This window comes from Macaca mulatta, chromosome 14, assembly GCF_049350105.2.
Source record: "Macaca mulatta isolate MMU2019108-1 chromosome 14, T2T-MMU8v2.0, whole genome shotgun sequence".
NCBI lineage: Eukaryota > Metazoa > Chordata > Mammalia > Primates > Cercopithecidae > Macaca > Macaca mulatta.
In genome coordinates, this window is record NC_133419.1 from 17,820,641 (window position 1) to 17,845,541 (window position 24,901).

Genomic DNA, 24,901 nt, shown 5'->3' on the forward strand with positions numbered 1-24,901 from the left:
GGGGCGGTCCTGGGCTCCGGGCCGCAGAAGGGCCAGGCCTTGTTCTGCGCCCTCGGCCCGGGCCAAGCCCGAGGGGCCATCTCTGGTGCGGGGCTTGCCCCAGGAACGTTTGAAATACGACCGAGGTTCGGGCACCCTGAGTCTCCCAAACGCCCCGGGTCGGTTTTGGGTAATGCAGAGAGTGGATGTGAGGATGAGTTTCCGCGTGCGCGGCCTGTGACTGTGGACCAGGCCTTTCCACACGTCATCTGCCTCCTTTCGGTTTTGTCAAAACGGGGATAGAGACGTTTAGAAAAAGCTTTTTAATATTCCAGCCAGTAAGCATGCCTACACTAGCAAAACTCCTGGAGAAATGGAGCTGGTGGGTTTCTAAGTATTTGTGTGGTTCTCACCCGAGTGGTGCTTGGATTTAAAGTGACTGCGGGGCTAGGCGCGGGAGGAGCCGCTACTGTTTCGGACGTTCAGAGATCACGCTGGGTCGTTAATTGCAAAAAATCCGCCAATAGCAGTGTTTGGTGTGTCTTGTAAAGTCCTATCATAGCCTGGAAAATACTTACTGTTTTTGTATGTATTTGTCGGTATTGCAGGTGTAACTTTTTAAGAGTTTTGTTTTGTGTTTTCGAGACAAGGTTTCAATCTGTCGCCCAGGCTGGAGTGCAGTGGCGCGATCTTGGGCTCACTGCAACCTCCACCTCTCGGGTTCAAGCGGTCTTCCCACCTTAGCTTCATGGGTAGCTGGGACTACAGGATCCTGCCGCCATGCCCGACTAATTTTTGTATTTTCAGTAAAGACGGAGTTTCTTCATGTTGCCTGGGCTGGTCTCGAACTCCAGGGCTCAAGCGATCAGTACAGGCGAGAGCCACCTCGCCTGGCCATGAAGCTATATTAATAATGTTTATTTACCGTGATCAGAGCCTTCCCTTGATGTTGAAGTTTGTAGGCAGATGAAAGACTCCAGGGCACGGTGGCTCATGCCTGTAATCCCAGCACTTTGGGAGGCCGAGGTAGGCAGATCACTTGAGGTCAGGAGTTTGACCAGCATGGGCGACAAGAGCGAAACTCCATCTCATAAAACAAAAAAAAAGATTCCAGCTCTGTGTGTTTATCATCTCCCAATTATTTGGGTCCGCAAAATGTCCTTTTTTTTTTTTGAGATGAAGTCTCCCTCTGTGGCCCAGGCTGCAGTAACCTCTCCCTCCTGGGTTGAAGCGATCCTCCTGCCTCAGCCTCTGGAGTAGCTGGGATTACAGGCGAGTGCCACCACGCCCAGCTACTTTTTATTTATTTTTTATTTTTTTTGTATTTTTAGTAGAGATGGGGTTTCACCATGGTGGCCAGACTGGTCTTGAGCCCCTGACCTCAAGTGACACCCCCCTGCACCCGTCTTGGCCTCCCAAAGTGCTGGGATTACAGGTGCGAGCGCAGCCGAAATGCACTTTTTTTTAAATTGATGGAACTTAGAGCTGAAAGGTTAAATGAACGATTGATTTGTCACCTCTAGTGTTTTCTCTGGAATCTGACTAGTTTTCTTTTTTTTTTTTTTCTCTAATCCAGATGTGATTTGTCACTTCTAGTGTTTTCTCTGGTCTGGAATCTGACTATAGTTTTCTTTTTTTTTTTTTTTTCTAATCCAGATGAACAGGAAGCGGTGCAGGAGGTTCCTAGAGTTGTTCAGAATCCTCCAAAACCAGTCATGACCACTAGACCCACAGCTGTTAAAGCAACAGGTATGATTTTGTTTTGTTTTGTACATTTTTTCTCGCACGTCCTTCATTAAAGTCAAGTTGGGTTTGTACATAGAATGTTTTGTTGAATGCTTTACAGTTGCTAACGTTATTTCTCCCAAAAATATGATTTAAGATTTTTTTGTTTGTGAGAGAATGTTGATGTATATACACTTTGACCAGTGGAAAATTTGTTGTTTTTCTTTTTTTTTTTTTTTTTTTTTTTTTGAGACGGAGTCTCGCTCTGTCACCCAGGCTGGAGTGCGGTGACCGGATCTCAGCTCACTGCAAGCTCCACCTCCCGGGTTCACGCCATTCTCCCGCCTCAGCCTCCCGAGTAGCTGGGACTACAGGCACCCGCCACCTCGCCCGTCTAGTTTGTTTTTGTATTTTTTTAGTAGAGACGGGGTTTCACCGTGTTAGCCAGGATGGTCTCTATCTCCTGACCTCGTGATCCACCCGTCTCGGCCTCCCAAAGTGCTGGGATTACAGGCTTGAGCCACCGCGCCCGGCCATTGTTCTTCTTTACCCAAAACCTTTTTTTACTATTTTTTTCCCTGATGCTGTTTTATAACTAGTTTTCTGGTCCTCCCACTAGCTTGGTGTTCATTAGGCATGCCAACTCCTATTTCTTTTCTAACACTCTGGCTTGATTGGTTACCTAACAAACATTGGTGGACCTGGAAATCGAGCTTATTAAATATTTTGAAGTACAAACGAATGTGCTAGTTGCAACAGTGGTTTTGTATACAAACCTGGGTTCAATTCATCACTCTGGCATTCACACTTAGACTTTGGGACAATTACTAATTGGATTGGACCTCATTAATCTGTAAAATGGATGTTTTATCTCTGAGATAGTTACAGATGTGACATAGTAAGTGCCAAGAATGTTAATTTTCTCCACTCTGTGTATCTTGGAAGAGTAAAATGTGTTTTAATATTAAATACTCTATAATTGGTAGTAATTTCTTTTCAGTTCAGAATACTTTTTGTACTATTTGATGCATAAAATGATAGATGCTTATTCCTCTCTCCTACCATTTGCCACCTAAAAAAAAGCAAACAAACAAAACACCCCAGTGTGGGTTAGTTAGAAAGCTAAAATTTGAATGTGAGAGAAATTTCAGAACTACATTATACCATTTTGTATTTGCAAACTGCATGTTATTTCATTTGAGACTTAACACATTTAAAATATGTAGAATTTAGCCAGGAGCTGTAGCTCACGCCTGTAATCACAGCACTTTGGTAGTCTGAGACAGGCGGATCATCTGAGTTAAGGAGTTCGAGACCAGCCTGGCCAACATGGTGAAACCCTATCTCTACTAAAAACATAAAAATTAGCTGGGCATGGTGGTGCACACCTATAATCACAACTACTCAGGAGGCGGAGGTTGCAGTGAACTGAGGTTTTGCCACTGCACTCCAGCCTGGGCGACAGAGTGAGAACCTGTCTCAAATAAATACATAAAATATAAATTTAAATGTTTCTAGGAGAAACTTCCTTGATTACTCCTGTGGTTTGAATGTCCTCTCATGATGTCAACACCTTCCATTAGGCGCCTACCTCCCAACACTGTTGCACTGGGGATTTAATTTCCAAAACATCCTTTTTAGGGGCACATTCAAGCCATAAGAGGTATATACCTAAGAAATAATTTACTGCCTGATATAGGTAGTTGATACACAAATTGTGTGGCATCAACTCTTAAAGGTAAGTAAGAATGTTGAGGTTTGAGGGGTCAATACCTCTCTCAAAAAAAGACGGCTAAAAATTATGGCTCTGGGCCGGGTGCAGTGGCTCACACCTATAATCCCAGCACTTTGGTAGGCCGAGGCGGGTGGATCACGAGGTCAGGAGATCGAGACCATCCTGGCTAACATGGTGAAACTCAGTGTCTACTAAAAATACAAAAAAATAGCTGGGCATGGTGGCGGGTGCCTGTAGTCCCAGCTACTCGGGAGGCTGAGGCAGGAGAATGGTGTGAACCTGGGAGGTGGAGCTTGCAGTGAGCTGAGATCACACCACTGCACTCCAGCCTGGGCGACAGAGCAAGACTTCATCTCAAAAAGAAAAAAAAAAAAACTATGGCTCTGAAGAATGACCATGCTTTCTCAGGCTTTAAGTAGCAACAAGTCTTTTTTTTTTTTTGAGTTTGAGTTTAAGTGCAGTGGCGGGATCTTGGCTCACTGCAACCTCTGCCTCCCGGGTTGATTTATCCTACGTCACCCTCCTGAGTAGCTGGGATTACTGGCTAATTTTTGTATTTTCAGTAGAGACGGGGTTTCGCCATGTTGGCCAGGCTCTCCTGAGTAGCTGGGATTACTGGCTAATTTTTGTATTTTTAGTAGACAGGGTTTTGCCATGTTGGCCAGGCTGGTCTTGAACTCCTGACCTCAAGTGATCCACCTGCCTTGGACTCCCAAAGTGCGGTGATCACAGGTCTGAGCCACCATGCCTAGCCTGCAACACATCTTAATCTTAATAGTAGTCAAGGACTTGTTCTTACAACTCCAGAATTTAAGTGATTTTTTTCCTCCTTGGCCTTCCAAAGTGCTGGGATTACAGGCATGAGCCCTTGTGCCCAGCCCAGGAGCTTAGTTTTTAACACCCCCCAAAATGGAGTTTTTAAAGAAATGAAATTCTTGCCAGGCATGGTGGCTCACGCCTGTAATCCCAGTGCTTTGGGAGGCTGAGTTAGGAGGATCACTTGAAGCCTAGAGTTCAAGACCAGCCTAGGCAGCAGAGAGACCCTCATCTCTTTTTTTTTCTTTTTTTTTTTTTTTGAGTCAGAGTCTCTGTTGCCTAGGCTGGAGTGCAGTGGCGTGATCTCAGCTCACTGCAGCCTCTGTCTCCTGGGTTCCGGCAATTGTCCTTCTTCATCCTTCCAAGTAGCTGGGATTACAGGCCCACACCACCATGCCCAGCTAATTTTCGTATTTTCAGTAGAGACAGCGTTCGCCATGTTGGCCAGGTTGGTCTGGAACTCCAGACGTCAAGTAATCTACCTGCCTCAGCCTCCCAAAGTGCTGGGATTATAGGCATGAGCCATCGCGCCTGGCCGAGACCCCCATCTCTACAAAAAAAATTAAAAATGAGCTGGACGTTCTGATCACCTGTGGTCCTAGCTACTTGGGAGACTGAGGCAGGAGGATCGCTTGAGCCCAGGAGTTCAAGGCGGCAGTGAGCTATATGATCATGCCACTACAATCCAGCCTAGGTGACAGAATGAGACCCTGTGTCAAAAAAATACACATAAAAAATAGGCGGGGCACGGCGGCTCAGGCCTGTAATCCCAGCACTTTGGGAGGCTAAGGCAGGCAGATCACAAGGCCAAGAGATCGAGACCATCCTGGCCAACATGGTGAAACCCCATCTCTACTAAAAATACAAAAATTAGTTGGGTGTGGTGGCGCGCACCTGTAGCTCCAGCTACTCAGGAGACTGAGGTGGGAGAATCACTTGAACCCAGGAGGTGGAGGTTGCAGTGAGCCAAGATCGTGCCACTGCACTCCAGCCTGGTGACAGAGCGAAACTCCATCTCAAAGAAAAAACACTAAGGCCGGGCGCAGTGGTTCACGCATGTAATCCTGCACTTTGGGCGGCCAAGGTGGGCGGATGACAAGGTCAGGAGTTCAAGACCAGCCTGGCCAACATGGTGAAACCCCATCTCTACTAAAAATACAAAAATTAGCTGGGTATGGTGGCATGCACCTGTAGTCCCAGCTACTTGCGAGGCTGAGGTGGGAGAATCGCTTGGACCCGGGAGGCGGAGGTTGCAGTGAGCTAGACCATGCCATTGCACCCCAGCCTGGGTGACAGAGTAAGATTCCATCTCAAAAAAGAAAAAAACGGCTAGGCGCTGTGACTCACGCCTGTAATCCCTGCACTTTGGGAGGCTGATGCTGGTGGATCACCTGAGGTCTGGAGTTCAAGACCAGCCTGACCAACATGGAGAAACCCCGTCTCTACTAAAAATATAAAACTAGCTGGGAATGGTGGCACGCGCCTGTAATCCCAGCTACTCAGGACGCTGAGGCAGGAAAATCACTTGAACCCAGGAGGCAGAGGTTGCAGTGAGCCAAGATTGCGCCATTGCACTCCAACCTGGGCAACGAGTGAAACTTTGTCTCAAAAAAAAAAAAAAAAAAAAAGGCCGGGCGCGGTGGCTCAAGCCTGTAATCCCAGCACTTTGGGAGGCCGAGACGGGCGGATCACGAGGCCAGGAGATCGAGAGACGATCCCGGCTAACACGGTGAAACCCCGTCTCTACTAAAAAATACAAAAAAACTAGCCGGGCGAGGTGGCGGGCGCCTGTAGTCCCAGCTACTCGGGGGGCTGAGGCAGGAGAACGGCGTAAACCCGGGAGGCGGAGCTTGCAGTGAGCTGAGATCCGGCCACTGCACTCCAGCCTGGGTGACAGAGCAAGACGCCGTCTCAAAAAAAAAAAAAAAAAAAAAAATTAAATTCTTGGAGTTCTTTAGTACCTGCTCATAGGTCAGAGGCACCTGGCCAGCTTTGTTGTTTTTAATAAATTTTTTTTTCTTTATATAGACATCGTCTCACTCTATTGCCCAGGCTGGTCTCAAGGAGGCTCAAGTGATCCTCCTTACTTGGCCTCCCAAAATGCTAGGATTATAGATGTCAGCCATCACGATCATCCTGTTGTTTTTGTTTCTAAGATTTTTTTCTCTCTCTTTTTTTTTTTTTTTTTTTTAACTTTGAGATGGAGTCTTGCTCTGTTGCCCAGGCTGGAGTGCAGTGGCATGATCTTGGCTCACTGCAACCTCCGTCGCCTAAGTTAGAGCGATTCTCCTGCTTCAGCCTCGCTAGTAGCTGGGATTACTGGCGCGTGCCACCATGCCCAGCTAATTTTTGTTTGTATTTTTACTAGAGACAGGGTTTCAGCATCTTGGCCAGGCTGGTCTTGACCTCCTGACCTCGTGATCCGCTCGTCTCAGCCTCCCAAAGTACTGGGATTAGAGCAGTGAGCGACTGCGCCCCGCCTCTAAGATTTTTCTAAGATAAAGCAATTTTACCTGATAATGTGAACGTTTATTTTCAGTGTTACTCTAACTTCATGCCTGTTAGCAGTATATACTCTGTATTTTCTGAGGTTTAATTAAATTTTGTGTGTATTTTTGACTTGCTTTTATTCCTTTAGCATTACTTTTAATCCCTTTAGTAATATTTCATGTGATTCTATAATAGTCTGATTTATCACAAAATGGTAATAAATCAGGTATGTCCTATAATTTGCTTTGCCAGTCCACTATTTGCGAGCATTTGAGTGTTTACAGATTTTAGTTGTTTAAAGCAAGCCACCAGAAGCTTTGAGCAAAGTTTTTTTGGAGTTATGTCTTGGTATTTTAGCCTCAAAGATGAGACTGTATAAAAAAACTTGAGTTTTGTAGCTCTTGGAACCTGTTACCAAATGTCACTTAAGATATGTGGGATCTAGGCGGCCACTGTGGCTGCCGCCTGTAATCCCAACACTATGGGAGGCTGAGGGAGGTGGCTCACCTGAGGTCAAGAGTTCGAGACCAGCCTGGCAACATGGTGAAACCCTGTCTCTACTGAAAATACAAAAGGCTGGGCGTGATGGCTCACGCCTGTAATCCCAGCACTTTGGGAGCCTGAAGCAGGTGAATCACCTGAGGTCAGGAGTTCTAGACCAGCCTGGCCAACATGGTGAAATCCCGTCTCTATTAAAAATACAAAAAAATTAGCTGGGGTTGGTGGTGCACGCCTGTAATTCCAACTGCTCGGGATCCTGAGGCAGGAAAATGGCTTGAACCTGGGAGGCAGAGGTTGCAGTGAGCCGAGGTCGCACTGCTGCGCTCCAGCCTGGGCAACAGTGAGACTCCATCTCCAAAAAAAAACCAAAAACCAAAAAAATACAAAAATTACATTGGCACACACCTGTAATCCCAGCTACTTGGTAGGCTGAGGTAGGAGAATTGCTTGAACCCAGGAAACAGAGGCTGCAGTGAGTCGAGATTGTGCGACTGCATTTCATCCTGGGCGACAGAGCAAGACTGTCTCAAAAAAAAAAAAAAAGTTTGATCAACTTATGATGTCTCTCTGAATTTCTTACAAACACTAGGCTTAATAATTTTCATTTTCTTGGCTAATTTATTATGTTTTTAGGAGTGTAGAAGAAGTTTTATGTCCATAGGTGAAAAGCTGTTAGGTGAAGAAAGGGAATAGGCAGAACCTATTTTGCCTGTGGACCTGGGGAACTACCTCTTGTTGGGGAATTTTGTGATGAAAATACCATGCAGCTTGCCTGATTGAAACTTTTTACCAAAAGTGATTATATCTATGATTGTCATTAGAAGTGTTTTTATTTTTAATTAATTTATTTTGAGATAGAGTTTTGTTCTTGTTCCCCAGGTTGGAGTGCAATGGCACAGCCTCGGCTCACTGTAACCTCCGCCTCCTGCGTTCAAGTGATTCTCCTGCCTCAGCCTCCCAAGCAGCTGGAATTACAGGCGTGCACCACCAACCCCAGCTAATTTTTTTGAATTTTTGGTAGAGACAGTTACCGTGTTGGCCAAGCTACACTGGCACTCCTGACCTCAGGTCTTCCGCCCGCCTTGGCATTCCAGAGTGCTAGGATTACAGGCATGAGCCACTGTGCCCAGCCAGTATTTTTATTTAAAAATATAATTTCCCACCCTCCTTTCCAGAATCCATCAGTACTGAATACTAAAGTGCAGCATTTTTTCATACAGAAGTTTCTCCTTTGGTAGTTCTGCTCTTACAAAGCTGAATACCTTTTGTTCAGAACATCAAGAAAATTGGGCCGGGCGTGGTGGCTCACGCCTGTAATTTCAGCACTTTTGGAGGCCAAGGCAGGCCAATCACTTGAAGTTAGGCGTGTGAGAGCAGCTTGGCCCACATGGTGAAACCCCGTCTCTAAAAAATACAAAAAAATTTGCCAGGTGTGGTGGCGCACGCCTGTAATCCCAGCTACTCATGAGGCCAAGGCTGGAGAATTGCTTGAATCTGGGAGGCGGAGGTTGCAGTGAGTCAAGAGTACACCATTGCACTCCAGCCCTGGGAAAGAAGAGCGAAACTCCATATCAAAAAAAAAAAAGCCAGGTGCAGGGCTCACGCCTGTAATCCCAACACCGTGGGATGCCGAGGAGGGCAGATCACTTGAGGTCAGGAGTTTGAGACCAGCCTGGCCAACATAGTGAAACCCCATGTCTACTAAAAGTACAAAAATTAGCCAGCTGTGGTGGCATGTGCCTGTTAATCCTAGCTACTCGGGAGGCTGAGGCAAGAGAATTGCCTGAACCTGGAGGCAGAGGTTGCACTGAGCTGAGATTGTGCCACTGTACTCCATCCTGGGTGACAGTATGAGACTCCATCTCAAAAAAAAAAAAAAAAAAAAAACACGGGCGGGTGCGGTGGCTCACACCTGTAATCTCAGCACTTTGGGAGGCCGAGGCGGGTGGATCATGAGGTCAGGAGATCAAGACCATCCTGGCTGATACGGTGAAACCCCATCTCTACTAAAAATGCAAAAAATTAGCCAGGTGCGGTGGTGGGCACCTGTAGTCCCAGCTACTAGGGAGACTGAGGCAGGAGAATGGCATGAACCCAGAAGGCAGAGCTTGCAGCAAGCTGAGATCGCACCACTGCACTCCAGCCTGGGCGACCGAGCGAGACTCGGTCTCAAAAAAAAAAAAAGAGAGACACTGTCTAAGAAACGTCCATGCAAATTTCTCTCATTTTTTTTTGTTTTTTCTTTTTTTCTTTTTCCTTTTTTTTTAAGACGGAGTCTTGCCCTGTCATCAGGCTGGAGTGCAGTGGCATGATCGCAGCTCACTGCAGTCTCTGCCTCCCGGGTTCAAGTGATTCTCACGCCTCAGCCTCCTGAGTAGCTGGGATTACAAGCGTGCACCACCGCCGCCAGCTAATTTTTGTGTTATTAGTAGAGGCGAGATTTCACCATGTTGGCCAGGATGGTCTCGATCTCCTGACCTCGTGATCCCCCCGCCTCTGCCTCCCAAAGTGCTGGCATTATAGGCATGAGCCACCATGCCTGTCCAGAAACATCCATGTAAATATCTTTCTTACCAGTTTAAAATACTACTGTGGTCAGGCGAGGTGGCTCACACCTGTAATGTCAGCACTTTGGGAGGCTGAGGCAGAGGATTTGCTTGAGCTCAGGAATTCGAGACCAAACTGGGCAACAGATTGAAACCTTGTCTGTACTTTTAAAAAAAAATGCCAAGTGTGGTGGCATAGGCCTGTAGTCCTAGCTACATGGGAGTCTGAGGTGGGAAGATGGCTTGTGCCCAGGAGTTCAAGACCAGCCTAGGCAACGTGGCAAAACCCCGTCTCTACAAAAGTTAGCCAGGTGCAGTGGTGCGCATCTCTAGTCCCAGCTATACAGGAGTCTGATTGAGGTGGGAAGATCAGTTGAGCTCAGGAGGTCAAGGCTGCAGTGAGCTGTGATTGCACCAGTTCATTTGTGGTAGAGTGAGACCCTGTCTCAAAAAAAAAGAAATGAAAAATTTTGCCTAACATTTTGGGAAGTCAAGGCAGGAGGATCACATGAGGACAGAATGAGACCAGCCCAGGCAACATAGGAGATTGCGTCTCTGCATAAAAGAAATTAGCCAGGCATGGGGGGTTGTGCCGCTCGTCATCCACTCAGGATGCTCAGGCAAGAGAATCATTTGAGGCCAGGAGTTTGAGGCTGTAGTGATCCGCTGCTTCCAGCCTTGGCAGTAGAGCAAGAACCTATCTCTTACATACATATATACATAAATCAATCAAATTTTAGAAATTGGTGTTTAGAGGCTGTGTGTGGTGGCTCATGCCTGTAATCACAACACTTTGGGGTTTGGGAGGCCAAAGTGGCAGATCACTTGAGATCAGGAGTCCAAGAGCAGCTAGGCCAACATGGTGAAACTCCATCTCTACCAAAAATACAAACATTACCTGGGTGTAGTGGCACACACCTGTAATCCCAGCTACTTGGGAGGTTGAGGCAGGAGAATTGCTGAACCCTGAACGTGGAGGTTGCAGTGAGCCGAGATTGTGCCACTGCACTCCAGCCTGGGCAACAGAGCAAGACCCCATCTCAAAAAAAAAAAATTTGCTATTTAAGAACTTACCTGCATATGCTGGAGAGGATGTGGAGAAATAGGAATGCTTTTACACTGTTGGTGGGAGTGTAAACTTGTTCAACCATTGTGGAAGACAGTGTGGTGATTCCTCAAGGATCTAGAACTAGAAATACCATTTGACCCAGCGGTCCTGTTACTGGGTATATACCCCAAGGATTATAAATTATGCGACTATAAAGACACATGCACACGTTATGTTTACTGCGGCACTATTCACAATAGCAAAGACTTGGAACCAACCCAAGTGTCCATCAATGATAGACTGGATTAAGAAAATGTGGCACATATACACCATGGAATACTATGCAGCCGTAAAAAAGGATGAGTTTGTGTCATTTGTAGGGACATGGATAAAGCTGGAAACCATCACTCTGAGCAATCTATCGCAAGGACAGAAAACCAAACAGCACATATTCTCACTTATAGGTGGGAATTGAACAATGAGAACATTTGGACAGAAGGTGGGGAACATCACACACCACGGCCTGTCGTAGGGTGGGGAGAGGAGGGAGGGATAGCCGTAGGAGAAATACCTAATGTAAATGATGAGTTAATGCGTGCAGCAAACCAACATGGTACATGTATACATATGTAACAAACCTGCACGTTGTGCACATGTACCCTAGAACTTAAAGTATAACAAACAAAAAAAAAGACTTACCTACATACAGAAAGAAACAAAGATAGGAATTATAATACTAAGGCACTGAATAGGAACTCTTACATGATTAATGGAACAATTTATGTTTACTTTTAGGTGACCTTTGAGTTTATGTATGGATGTATGACACAGAAAACTAGATTTAACTTTCTGATAAATCTCTTCATTTACTAACTTTTTAGTGAGAGCGTAGAATGTGTCAGCACTGTGCAATTTAATATAATAGCTGAAAAAATCTAGCTAGAATTTAACATTTTGTGTATTTATAATACATAGAGGTATGTATACTTACTTAATTGTAATCTTGGAGTAGCCACAGGTGATCCAAAAGGAAATGGCATAGCAGCATTACAGAGGCCATACCTGATACCACTTAAATTTGAGGAAGACGTTGATCGTTGGTCTTAGCCATGTTGAGTCCCATTTTTAATTCCTGTCACTTCCTGTTTGAGGAATAATCATTGATTAAAAGCTTTGTTTTTTAACTTTGAAAGTCTTTGTTTCTTTATTGTTTTGTTTTTGAAAGTCTTTGTTTCAGCTGCTACACTGTAATTGGTTTAGTTTGAGGTAAACACTTTAATCACCAAATTTTAAAATCAGGATATACTAGGTACTATTTGGAAAGAGAGTGAGATTGAATAATTGATTGAAATAACTATGCAGATTAATTTTCTTGGTTTTTTTTTTGGAGACGTGGTCAGTCTCACTTTGTCACCCTGGCTGGAGTACAGTGGAGATGTTTTGGCTTAATGCAGCCTCAACTTCCTGGGCTCAAGCTATCCTTGCACCTCAGCCATATGCTCAGCTAATATTTTGTTCTTTTTCCTCCTCTTTTTTTTTGTTTTTTTGTTTTTGTTTTTTGGGGAGAGACAAGGTCTCACTGTGTTTTCGAGGCTGGTCTTGGATTCTGGGCTCAAATGATCTTCCTACCTCAGATCTTCCTCAAGAAGTTGGGACTGTAGACATAAACTGTGTTGCCTGGCTCAGATCAAAATTTTTTTTATTTTTTATTTTGTTTATTTATATTTTTTTGACATGGGTTTTCACTCTTGTTGCCCAGGCTGGAGTGCGATGGCGCGATCTTAGCTTACCGCAACCTCCGCCTCCCGAGTTCAGGCAATTTTCCTGCCTCAGCCTCCTAAGTAGCTGGGATTACAGGCATGTGCCACCACACCCGGCTAATTTTGTATTTTTAGTAGAGACGGGGTTTCACCGTGTTAGCCAGGATAGTCTCTATCTCCTGACCTCATGATCCGCCCACTTTGGCCTCCCAAAGTGCTGGGATTACAGGTGTGAGCCACCATGCCCAGCCCAGATCAATTTTTTTTTTTTTTTTTTTTGGAGACGGAGTCTTGCTCTGTTGCCCAGGGTGGAGTGCAGTGGTGTGATCTTGGCTCACTGCAACTTCTGCCTCCCGGGTTCAAGCATTTCTCCTGCCCTGCCTCAGTAGCTGGGACTACAGGCGCACGCCACCATGCCCGGCTAATTTTTTGTATTTTTAGTAGAGACAGGGTTTCACTGTGTTGCCCAGGCTGGTCTCAAACACCTGACCTCATGGTCCACCCGCCTCGGCCTCCCAAAGTGCTGGGATTACAGGCATGAGCCACCGCACGTGGTCTATAGATCAATTTTTATTAGCTTTAAGCATATGACGTAATTTATTCTTCTGTGGTAGTTCAGTGATTATTAGTTTTGGGGTTATGTTCTAATCTGTAAGTAAATTTAAAAAACCATGTCATACTTCCATTTAGATACTTCTTAGGACATATTGCCATTGTTGTTACAAATACTGTTTTCCTTTTTGTTTCTAGGCGGTCTGTGCTTACTTGGTGCTTATGCTGACAGTGATGACGATGACAATGATGTTTCCGAAAAACCAGCACAATCCAAAGAGACAAATGGAAACCAGTCGACTGATATTGATAGTACATTGGCCAACTTCCTGGCGGTTAGTGGTGCTTTTGTTTGGAGTTTTAGTTATTGAAGCTACTTTGGGACCTGGATCTTAAGTGGTCAGCATACTTGTCAATTCAGTGTCTTCCTCTTCCTTTCTCCCTCTCCCTCCAACACTCTCTTCTTGCATTTCTCCCAATCTCTCTCTCTTTTTTTGTTTTGTTTAGTTTTAAAAGAGATGGGATCTCGTTGTGTTGCTCAGGCTGGTCTTGAACTCCTGGGGTCAAGCGATTCTCCCACCTCGGCCTTCCAAAGTGCTGGGATTATAGGTGTGAGCACACCTCGCTGTCTCTCCTTTTTTTTTTTTTTTTCTTGAGATGGAATCTCACTCTGTTGCCCAGGCTTAAGTGCAAGCGGCACAATCTTGCCTCACTGCAACCTCCGTCTCCCGAGTTCAAATAGCTGAGGCTACAGGTATGTGTCCCCGAGCAGCTAGGGCTACAGGTATGTGCCGCCACACCCAGCTAATGTTTGTATTTTTGGTAGAGACGGGGTTTCACCATGTTGGCCAGGCTGATCTCGAACTCCTGACCTCGGGTGATCCACCCATCTCGGCCTTCCAAAGTGTTGGGATTACAGGCGTGAGCCACCACCTCTCTTTTCTTTTTGTAAAGGTTTCAAAGAGAAAAAAGGCAGGTTGGAAGAGATTGGGGAGCTTGTATAATTGGAAGATGAGGGTTTTGATTTGAGAAGCTTGGAATGAGTGTCTAGAATTTTTTTTTTTTTCCTCCCTCGAGACAGGGTCATACTGTCTCCCAGGCTGAAATGTGATGGCATGATGTTGGCCCAATGCAACCTCTGCCACCCAGATTCAAGTGATTCTCCCACCTGAGCCTCTTGAGTAGCTGGGATTACAGGCATGTGCCACCATGCCCAATAATAATTCTATTCTTTTTTTTGCTTTTTGTTTTTTTGTTTGTTTGTTTTTGAGACGGATTCTTGCTCTTTCACCCAGGTTGGAATGCCGTAGTGAGATCTCAGCTCACTGCAATCCCCGCCTCCCAGATTCAAGTGAATCTCGTGCCTCAGCCTCCTGAATAGCTGGGATTACAGGTGCCCACCAGCACGTCCGGCTAATTTTTGTATTTTCAGTAGAGACAACTTTTCACCACATTGGCCAGGCTGATTTTGAACTTCTGGCCTCCAGTGATCCGCCTGCCTTGGCCTCCCAGAGTGCTGGGATTACAGGCATGAGCCACTGTGCCCAGCCTAACTTTTGTATTTTTAGTAGAGGTGGGGTTTCACCATGTTGACCAGCCTGGTCTCAAATTCCTGACCTCAAGTGATCCACCTGTCTCAGCCTCCCAAAGTACAGGAACTATAGGTATGAGCCACTGTGCCCAGCTCATCATGTGTAGAATTTTTAAAAAGGGATTGCCATTTCCTTAAGTTTCTTGTCTTTGATATAATTACTGCATTTGTTACTCTTTTCATACTGAAGGAGATCGATGCCATAACAGCTCCTCAGCCTGCAGCTCCTGTAGGAGCTTCTGCTCCACCTCCAACTCCACCTCGACCAGAGCCAAAGGAAGTAGCAACATCTACCCTTTCTTCTACTTCAAATGGAACAGACTCCACCCAAACATCTGGATGGCAATATGATACTCAGTGTTCACTGGCAGGAGGTAAACTTGATCCTTTGATTTTAAAAGAAAAGTAAAATCCTTAAAGGGATTCTAGGCATTCACTTTTCTGTTCGTTTTTTTTTTTTTTTCTTTTTTTTTGAGGTGGAGTCTCGCATGTCACCCTGGCTGGTGTGCAGTGGCGCGATCTCAGCTCACTCCAACCTCCGCCTCTCGGGTTCAAGCAATTCTCCTCTCTCAGCCTCCTGAGTAGCTGGGACCACAGGCGCATGCTGCCACGCCTGGCTAATTTCTCTTTTGTATTTTAGTACCAATGGGGTTTCACCATGTTGCCCAGGCTGGTCTCGAACTCCTTAGCTCAGGAAATGAGCCTGCCTCGGCCTCCCAAAGTCCTTGGATTACAGGTGTGAGCCACCGCTCCCGGCTGGCATTCAGTTTTCTAAAGATGAAAGCCCAGAGGCTTTAACTTTAGACTTTAGGATTCTTTTATTTTATATTATTTTATTTTTTTTGAGACTGAGTTTCACCGTTGTTACCCAGGCTGGAGTGCAGTGATGCAATCTTGGCTCACTGCAACCTCCGCCTCCCAGGTTCAAGTGATTCTTCTGCCTCAGTCTCCCGAGTAGCTGGGATTACAGGCACGTACCACTACACCCAGCAGATGTTTTGTATTTTTAGTAGAGACGGAGTTTCACCATGTTGGCAAAGTTGGTCTCAAACTCCTGATCTTGGGTGATCCACCCGCCTCGGTCTCCCAAAGTGCTGGGATTACAGGTTTGAGCCACCACGCCCAACCTCTGTCTTTTTAAATAAAGCATGTCGAAGATGGTAGGTAGGATAGTTGGCTCTGAAAACTTGTAGGATGTAATTTTTTTTTTTTTTTTTTTTTTTTTGAGACAGAATTTCACTCTTTTTGCCCAGGCTGGAGTGCAATGGCGCGATCTCGGCTCACCGCAACCTCTGCCTCCCGGGTTCAAGCGATTCTCCTGCCTCAGCCTCCCGAGTAGCTGGGATTACAGGCATGTGCCACCACCCCAGCTAATTTTGTATTTTTAGTAGAGACGGGGTTTCTCTGTGTTGGTCAGGCTGGTCTTGAACTTCCGACCTCAGGTGATCCACCTGCCTCGGCCTCCCAAAGTGCTGGTATTACAGGCGTGAGCCACCGCGCCTGGCAGGATGTAATTTTTATCTTTTAAAAAGTAATTCCTTATCCTTGCCAGGTAATAAGAAAAGCCATGATATTCAAAGTATTTTAGGTAAATTTTTGGACCAGCAAACTGCTTTTTTCTGTTTGTTTATTTATTTAGAGACGGAGTCTTGCTCTTGTTGCCCAGGCTGGAGTGCAGTGGTGCGATCTTGGCTCATCACAGCCTCTGCCTCCCCAGTTCAAGTGATTCTCCTGCCTCAGCCTCCCGAGTAGCTGGGATTACAGGCATGCACCACCATGCCCAGTTAAATTTTGTATTTTTAGTAGAGACAGGGTTTCTCCATGTTGGTCAGGCTGGTCTCAAACTCCTGACCTTAGGTGATCTGCCCACCTTGGCCTCCCAAATGCTGGGGTTACAGGCCTAAGCCACTGCATCCAGCCAAACTTTTTTAAAAAAAACAAAAAAAAACTGTGTTCAAAGGTGACTCTAAATGGTAGGTATTAAGAAAATAATTCTTGGTGTTAGGCCAGTGGTTCTCAACCGGTGTTGGGGGGTGCCCCTAGGGGATATTTGACAATGTCTGTTAATATTTTTTATTGTCACAATGTAGGAGGCAGGGTGGACGGGAGTGCTGCTGTTTCTGGTGGGCGGAGGCCAGGGGTGCTGGCCAGCACATAGGATTGACCCCCACAACAAAGACCTGTCTGCCCAAAATGTTAACAGTGCAAAGTTTTGAGAAACTGTTAGGTGATTGTGGCTTTTGAGCTTATATGTAAGCCAGAATTGTAGGGGGATTTGTGCTTAAAATTTGTTTTATTTTCTTCTAGTCGGAATTGAGATGGGAGATTGGCAGGAAGTCTGGGATGAGAACACAGGATGTTATTACTATTGGAATACACAAACAAATGAAGTGACTTGGGAGTTACCCCAGTATCTTGCCACCCAGGTACAGGGATTACAGCATTACCAGCCCAGGTAAGAATTAATTTTAAAATGAAATTGCCTAGAAGGAAATTGAAGTCTTATCTTTTGCTGTTAGTATGTGTCTTATATTTCTCTTGCTAAGTATATATTTTTTTAGTTCTGTGCCAGGTGCTGAAACTAGTTTTGTAAATACAGACATATATTCTAAGGAGAAAACGATTTCTGTTTCCAGTAGTAAAAGTGGACCAGTCATAGCCAAGCGAGAAGTTAAAAAGGTCAGTATTGAAACTTATTTGTTTATTTTCAGATCTAATAATCATTACTCTGAGCACAGGAATGGAAGCCTTCTCTTAATATTTTGTGTCATACATGTGAAATAGGATAAGTTTCATAAGCTTTCACTTTGTTTCACTTTGTTTCTGCGTATTATATAGCCTTTATAGCAGTTACTCAGTTCACTTTTTCTTTTCTGTTTTCTTTTTTTTTTTTTTTGAGACAGAGTCTTGCCCTGTCACCCAGGCTGAAGTGCAGTGGTGTGATCTTGGCTGACTGCAAGCTCTGCCTCCCGAGTTCACCCCATTCTCCTGCCTCAGCCTTCTGAGTTGCTGGGACTGCAGGCACCCACCACCATACCTGGCTAATTTTTTGTATTTTTAGTAGAAACGGGGTTTCACCATGTTAGCCAGGATAGTCTTGATCTCCTGACCTCGTGATCCGCCCACCTTGGCCTCCCAAAGTGCTGGGATTTCGGGCTTGAGCCACTGCACCTGGCATTTTATTTTATTTTATTTTTTGATACGGAGTCTCGCTCTGTCGCCCAGGCCGAGTGCCAAGTTCCATCTCGGCTCACTGCAACCTCCGCCTCTCGGGCTCAAGAAGCGATTCTCCTGCCTCAGCCTTCTGAGTAGCTGAGATTACAGGCGCCTGCCACCATCCTTGGCTAATTTTTGTGTTTTTATTAGAGACAGGGTTTCACCATGTTGGTCAGGCTGGTCTCGAACTCCTGACCTCAGGTAATCTGCCTGCCTCGGCCTCCCAATGTGCTGAGATTACAGGCGTGAGCCACTGCACCCAGCCCACTTCACTTTTTCTTTGAGAGCTTTAGGGTATCACAGAGGCCTCTTGGATCATTGCAAAGGACGCGGGAGCAGCGGTCCAGTCAGGGACTTCACGTAGAATCATTCTATTATTTTTGGGATTCCATATATAAGACATTTTAAAAATAAAAAGATAACTACTTTAAATTTAAAACTACTACAGGTTGAGTATTTCTTAATTGAAATGCCTGGGATCGGAGATAATTTAGATTTTGGATTTTTTTGAATTCTGAAATATTTGCATTATACTTACTAGTTGCATATTCTTAATCTGAAAATGTGAAATCTAAGATGCTCCAATGAGCATTTCCTTTGATCGTCATGTCAGTGCTCAGTTTCAGATTTTGGATTTTTCGGTAATGGATATACTATATTAGTGAAACTTGAGCATTTCTATAGCCTAATTAGTAAGAAAAGTAAGTGGTATTCCTTAGGGAGTGTATATTTAATTCCAATTTATCTTCAATTTTAAAGACTTTTTTGCCTCAAAATATATTTTAATTTTAATTTTTTTTAAATTTTGAGACAGTGTCTTGCTTGGTTACACAGGCTGGAGGGGAGTGGCGTGATTTCAGCTCATTGCATCCTCCACCTCCCAGTTTCAAGCAATTCTGCCTCAACCTCCTGAGTAGCTTGGATTACAGGTGCCCGGCACAGCGCCTGACTAATTTTTCTATTTTTTTTTAGTAGAGATGAGGTTTCACCAGTTGGTCAGGCTGCTCTTGAACTCCTGACCTCAAGTGATCCACCTGCCTCAGACTCCCAAAGTGCTGGGATTACAGGCTCAAGCCACTGCCCTTTCTATTTACTTATTTTTAAGACAGGATCTGACTCTGTGCCCTAGGCTGGAGTATGGTGGCATGATCATGGCTCACTGCAGATTTACTCTCCTGAGCTCAAGCAGTCCTGCCTCAGCCTCCTGAGTAGCTGGGACTACAGGTGTGCACCACCATGCCTGACTTTTTTTTTTTTTTAGAGATGAGGTGTCACCATGTTGGCCAGACAGGTCTCAAACTCTGAGCTCAAGTGATGCTTCTGCCTTGGCTTCCCAAAGTGCTGGGATTACAGGCATGAGCCACTGCGCTCGGCCCAGGAATTGTTCACTTTAGTCTAAATCACCTTCATGGCATACTTACTAAATTTTCTTATCAGGCTGGGCATGGTGGCTTATGCCTGTAATCCCAGCACTTTGGGAGGCTGAGGTGGGCAGATCACCTGAGGTCAGGAGTTCGAGACCAACCTGGCCAACCTGGTAAAACCCTGTCTCTACTAAAAATACAAAAATTGGACCTGGTGTGATGGCTCACGCCTGTAATCCCAGCACTTTGGGAGGCCACGGTGGGCGGGTCACCGGAAGGCAGGAGTTCGAGACCAGCCTGGCTAACATGGTAAAACCCCGTGTCTACTAAAAATACAAAAAAAAAAATTAGCCAGGCTTGGTGGCTCTCGCCTGTAATCCCAGCTGCTCGGGAGGCTGAGGCAGCGAAATTGCTTGAACTGGGGAGGCGGAAGTTGCAGTGAGCCAACATCATGCTTTGCATTCCAGCCTGGGCAACAAGAACAAGAGTCCGTCTCAAAAACAGAAACATAAACAAAAATTAGCTGGATGTGGCTGTGCATCCCTGTAATCTTAGCTACTTGGGAGTCTGAGAGGCAGGGAGTCACCGGAACCTGGGAGGCAGAGGTTGCAGTGACTTGAGATCATGAAACTGCATTTCTGCACAACAGAGTGAGACTGTCTCAAAACAAAATTCTCATCATACAGAAGAAGGTAAAGATTTACCCAGTCGGCCAGGCGCGGTGGCTCAAGCCTGTAATCCCAGCATTTTGGGAGGCCGAGATGGGCGGATCACGAGGTCAGGAGATCAAGACCATCCTGGCTAACATGGTGAAACCCCGTCTCTACTAAAAAATACAAAAAACTAGCCGGGCGAGGTGGCGGGTGCCTATAGTCCCAGCTACTCGGGAGGCTGAGGCAGGAGAATGGCGTAAACCCGGGAGGCAGAGCTTGCAGTGAGCCGAGATTGTGCCACTGCACTCCAGCCTGGGCGACAGAGCGAGACTCTGTCTAAAAAAAAAAAAAAAAAAAAAAGATTTACCCAGTCATGTTATGAGCTGACAAGATACTGATCTTAAATCTACCTCTGCTTACTACTAGTCTATCTTTTGACATTCTGAGAATAGCAGAGAGGATATATTTGAATCCTACCTAGAACTAGGCTCTAATTCAATCAGTGTCTGTCTAAAGTAATAATGTAATAGTATAAATATATACTCACCTGTTGGGAGTAAGTGGTTTTGGCCGGGCGTGGTGGCTCACGCCTGTAATCCCAGCGCTTTGGGAGGCTGAGGTGGGCGAGTCACAAGGTCATTAGTTCAAGACCAGCCTGGCCAACATGGTGAAACGCCGTCTCTACTAAAAATACAAAAAATTAGCTGGGCGTGGTGGTGGGTGCCTGTAATCCCAGCTACTCGGGAGGCTAAGGCAGGAGAATAGCTTGAACCCAGCAGGCAGAGGTTGCAGTGAGCCAGGAGTGTGCCACTGCACTCCAGCCCAGGTGACAGTGCAAGATTCCATCTCAAAAATAAAAAGGGGGGGTTTACTTTGGGTATTCAGCTACTGAAAACAGTTAATATGAACAATTGAACGTGTGTGCAGGTGAGATTTGTTTCAGAATTACATGAAACTAAATTATTTTGTTCTCTATAGGAAGTAAATGAAGGAATTCAGGCTCTCTCAAATAGTGAGGAGGAGAAGAAAGGGGTGGCAGCATCGCTACTTGCTCCTTTATTGCCTGAGGGAATAAAAGAAGAAGAAGAGAGATGGAGAAGAAAAGTAATTTGTAAAGAAGAGCCAGATACAGAAGTAAAAGAAACAAGTACAACAGTAGAAGAAGCAACAGTAGTAAAGCCACAGGAAATTATGTTGGACAATATAGAAGACCCTTCTCAGGAGGATCTTTGCAGTGTTGTCCAATCTGGAGAAAGCGAGGAGGAAGAGGAACAAGATACCCTTGAACTGGAGCTAGTTTTGGAAAGGAAAAAAGTAAGCTTTTGAAAGTTACTTGTAGTATGTTTTTTCCTCAGTACTACTCTACAGGGATAATTGTGCTTGACTTACAAACCATTATTGGGATTTTGTTTTTCTTATCCCATCATGTAGGTATGTTGAAAGTTATGCAGCAAAACTTTAAACTACAGAGTTGTAGGTTTTTTGGTCCTTGATGATGCTTTTGGGTTATCGGGGGAACTCGCCCCCAGTATTTCAACATAGGTTCTTTCTATTTTCCATAAGTGTCAGCCTTCTGAGAAATAAAGAGAAAGAGTACAAAGAGAGGAATTTTACAGCTGGGCCGCCGGGGGTGACATCACATATCAGTAGGACCATGATGCCCACCTGAGCCTCAAACCAGCAAGTTTTTTATTAAGGGTTTCAAAAGGGGGGAGAGGGTATAAGAACAGGGAGTAGATCACATGCTTCGAGGGCAAAAAGGAGACCTACTGATAAGGGTCTATGTTCAGCGGTGCATGTATTGTCTTGATAAACATGTTAACAGAAAACAGTGTTGGAGAGCAGAGAACCTGTCTGACCACAAATTTACCAGGGCTGGGTTTTTCCCCACCCTAATAAGCCTGAAGGTACTGCAGGAGACCAGGGTGTATCTCAGTCCTTATCTCAACCGCATAGGACAAACATTCCCAGAGCGGCAGTTTATAGACCTCCCCCCAGGAATGCATTCCTCCCCCATGGTATTAATATTAATATTCCTTGCTAGGAAAAGAATTTTGCAATATCTTCCCTACTCGCACATCTGTTTATAGGCTCTCTGCAAGAAGAAAAATATGGCTGTTTTTGCCTGACCCCACAGGCAGTCAGACCTTATGATTGTCTTCCCTTGTTCCCTAAAAATCACTGTTATTCTGTTCTTTTTCAAGGTGCACTGATTTCATGTTGTTCAAACACACGTTTTACAATCAATGTGTACAGTTAACACAGTTATCACAGTGGTCCTGAGGCAACATATGTCCTCAATTTAAGAAGATAACAGGATTAAGAGATTAAAGTAAGGAGTCTTGACATTGCTCAGACTTATACAAATGGGTACCAGAAAAAAATAGAAAGAATGAATAAGACCTACTATTTGATAGCACAGTAGGTTGACTGTAGTCAATAATAACTGTATATTTTAAAATAACTTTAAAGAATGGAGTTGGATTATTTGTAACTCAAAGGATAAATGCTTGAGGGGATGGTTTTTCCATTCTCCATAATGTGCTTATTTCACATGGCATACCTGTGTCAAAACATCTCATGTATCCCATAAATATATACACTTACTATGTACCCACAAAAAAATTGGCAAAATTAAAAAATAAAAATAGAGTGAGTAGGCCGAGTGCAGTGGCTCATGCCTATAATCCCAGGACTTTGAGAGGCTGAGCAGGAGATCACTTGAGCCCAGAAATTGAGACCAATGTGAGCAGCATATCCAGATACCATCTCTTATAAGGGGAAAAAAAAAAAAAAAAACACGTGTAATGACATGTGCCTGTAGTCCCAGCTACTTGGAAGGGTGAGGTGGGAGGATTGCTTGAGCAGAGGAGGTTGAAGCTGCAGTGAGCCATGATCATGCCACTGCACTCCAACCTGGGCAACAGGGAGATCCTATCTCCAAAAAAAATGCTTTCCGTTCTCAAAGGATTTAAATTTGAACAACATAGTCATGGCTATTATTCTGATTAGACATATTAATAAGCAGATAACTAACTTAATTGTCATGTTCTTTGTAGGCAGAGTTGCGAGCCTTGGAGGAAGGAGATGGTAGTGTGTCAGGGTCTAGTCCACGTTCTGATATCAGCCAGCCAGCATCTCAAGATGGAATGCGTAGGCTTATGTCTAAAAGAGGAAAATGGAAGATGTTTGTTCGAGCTACCAGTCCAGAATCTACCAGCAGGAGTTCTAGTAAAACTGGACGAGATACTCCAGAAAATGGAGAAACTGGTAATTTGTGCTTCGCATTAAACTTTAGAGTTGAAAGATGTAGAGGGGAAGGAAACTCTTCCTTTTTTTGTTTCCTCTTCAGCAAAACAGGAGATTGTACTTTTACTCTTTGGGAGAAGTGCTGGGAAGGAAGCTTCCATCCACTTCTCTACCTTTTCCAAATCTATTCTCTAGTAGAGGAGTGAGAACCTGAGAGGCTGACATCCACTGGGTGGTGGTGTATTCAGAACCCAGTCCCATTTCTTCTCTCTGTCTACATTGCCCAGCCTCTGTGTGGGTGAGTAGAGAGTTTGATTGTGTCGTGAGGACCCAAGTTGGTCCTCAGGGTAATGAGGACCTTACCCTTCATTCATGATAAGAGATCCTGCTGCATTTTTTAATCTATTTTCAGAAATCCGTGGATAAAGCTAATATTTTAATCTTCATTTGACCCCTAATTCATTCTTTTTTTTTTTTTTTTCCTTTTTGAGACAGAGGTCTCGCTCTGTCGCCCAGGCTGGAGTACAAAGGCGTGATCTTGGCTCACTGCAACCTCTGCCTCCCAGATTCAAGCAATTCTCTTACCTCAGCCTCCTGAGTAGCTGGATTATAGGTGCCTGCCACCGCGCCTGGCTATTTTTTGTATTTTTAGTAGAGACGGAGTTTCGTCATGTTGGCCAGGCTGGTCTCGAGCTCCTGATCTCAGTTGATCTGCCGACCTCCCAAAGTGCTGAGATTACAGGTGTGAGCCACCACTTTCAGCTGTGGCCCTAATTCTGTAGTGGAAAGTTAGCAGTAAGATAAGGACCCCAAACCTTAGTTGAGTACACCTAGAAGAAAATACTTTTATGGATCATGGTTCAAAAACAGCCCAATGCTGTGTCACAGGAAGCTGAGGCAGAAGAATCCCTGGATCCTAGGAGTCCCAGGCTAGCTGGGCAACATAGCAAGACCCCTATTTCTTTTTTTTTTAAAAAAAAGGAACAAAGAACCAAAAAAAAAAAAAAAACGGTGATAAATAAAGGCAGACATCCTTGTTTGAATTTTTTTCCTTTTATATTTTTTGAGACAGAGTTTCACTCTTGTTGCCCAGGCTGGAGTGCAATGGTGCAGTCCTGGCTCACTGCAACCTCTGCCTCCTGGGTTCAAGTGATTCTGCTGCCTCAGCCCCCTGAGTAGCTGGGATTACAGGCGCCTGCCACTATGCCCGGCTAATTTTTGTATTTTTCAGTAGAGATGGGGTTTCGCCTTGTTGGCAAGGCTGGTCTCGAACTCCTGACCTCAGGTGACCTGCCCACCTTGGTCTCCCAAGGTGCTGGGATTACAGGCATGAGCCACCACCCCTAGCCTGAATTTTTTCTTTTCAGTTGGCAGTGTGGAAGAACATAAAGGAAAAATATGTAAATCCTCTTTATCTTTTCATTATTCTCACTCCCTACCCCTGTGGTCCTTTTTTTTTTGGAGACGAGTCTTGCTCTGTCCCCCAGCCCGGAGTGCAGTGGTACGATCTCTTGCTTACTGCTACCTCCACCTCCCGGGGTCACGCAATTCTCTGCCTCAGCCTCTCAAGTAGCTGGGATTACAGGCACATACTACCATGCCCAGCTAGTTTTTGTGTTGTTAATAGAGATGGGGTTTCACCATGCTGGCCAGGCTGGTCTCAAACTCCTGACCTC

General features: G+C 45.0%; 1 protein-coding gene and 2 long non-coding RNA genes across 25 annotated transcripts in view; 1 reads left to right on the forward strand and 2 right to left on the reverse strand.

Annotated features, from left to right (window-relative positions):
- FNBP4 (formin binding protein 4) overlaps positions 1–24,901 on the forward strand; it is a 52,088-nt gene that overhangs the window by 425 nt on the left and 26,762 nt on the right. For 15 of the 23 annotated variants that reach the window (XR_013403830.1, XR_013403829.1, XR_013403831.1 and 12 more), the window contains exons 2-8: positions 1,636–1,728; positions 13,351–13,487; positions 14,934–15,117; positions 17,051–17,198; positions 17,305–17,422; positions 20,955–21,290; positions 23,036–23,246. Coding sequence is in view for 15 of the 23 variants with exons in the window: in XM_015114267.3 (XP_014969753.3) it covers positions 1,636–1,728; positions 13,351–13,487; positions 14,934–15,117; positions 17,051–17,198; positions 17,305–17,422; positions 20,955–21,290; positions 23,036–23,246 (1,227 nt within the window). In the remaining 8 variants the exon portion in view is untranslated. Of the gene's footprint in view, positions 1–316; positions 362–1,635; positions 1,729–11,082; positions 11,305–13,350; positions 13,488–14,933; positions 15,118–17,050; positions 17,199–17,304; positions 17,423–20,954; positions 21,291–23,035; positions 23,247–24,901 lie in introns of those variants that run through there. The other 8 variants (XM_077962855.1, XM_077962856.1, XM_077962857.1 and 5 more) reach the window with 6 other exon arrangements.
- LOC144334226 (uncharacterized) lies at positions 2,202–5,884 on the reverse strand. Its single transcript, XR_013403849.1, has 2 exons — positions 5,032–5,884; positions 2,202–2,971 (listed from the first exon to the last, which is right to left on the reverse strand). It is a non-coding gene; the product is annotated as an uncharacterized LOC144334226 (long non-coding RNA).
- LOC144334228 (uncharacterized) lies at positions 12,531–24,787 on the reverse strand. Its single transcript, XR_013403851.1, has 3 exons — positions 24,499–24,787; positions 18,214–19,134; positions 12,531–14,826 (listed from the first exon to the last, which is right to left on the reverse strand). It is a non-coding gene; the product is annotated as an uncharacterized LOC144334228 (long non-coding RNA).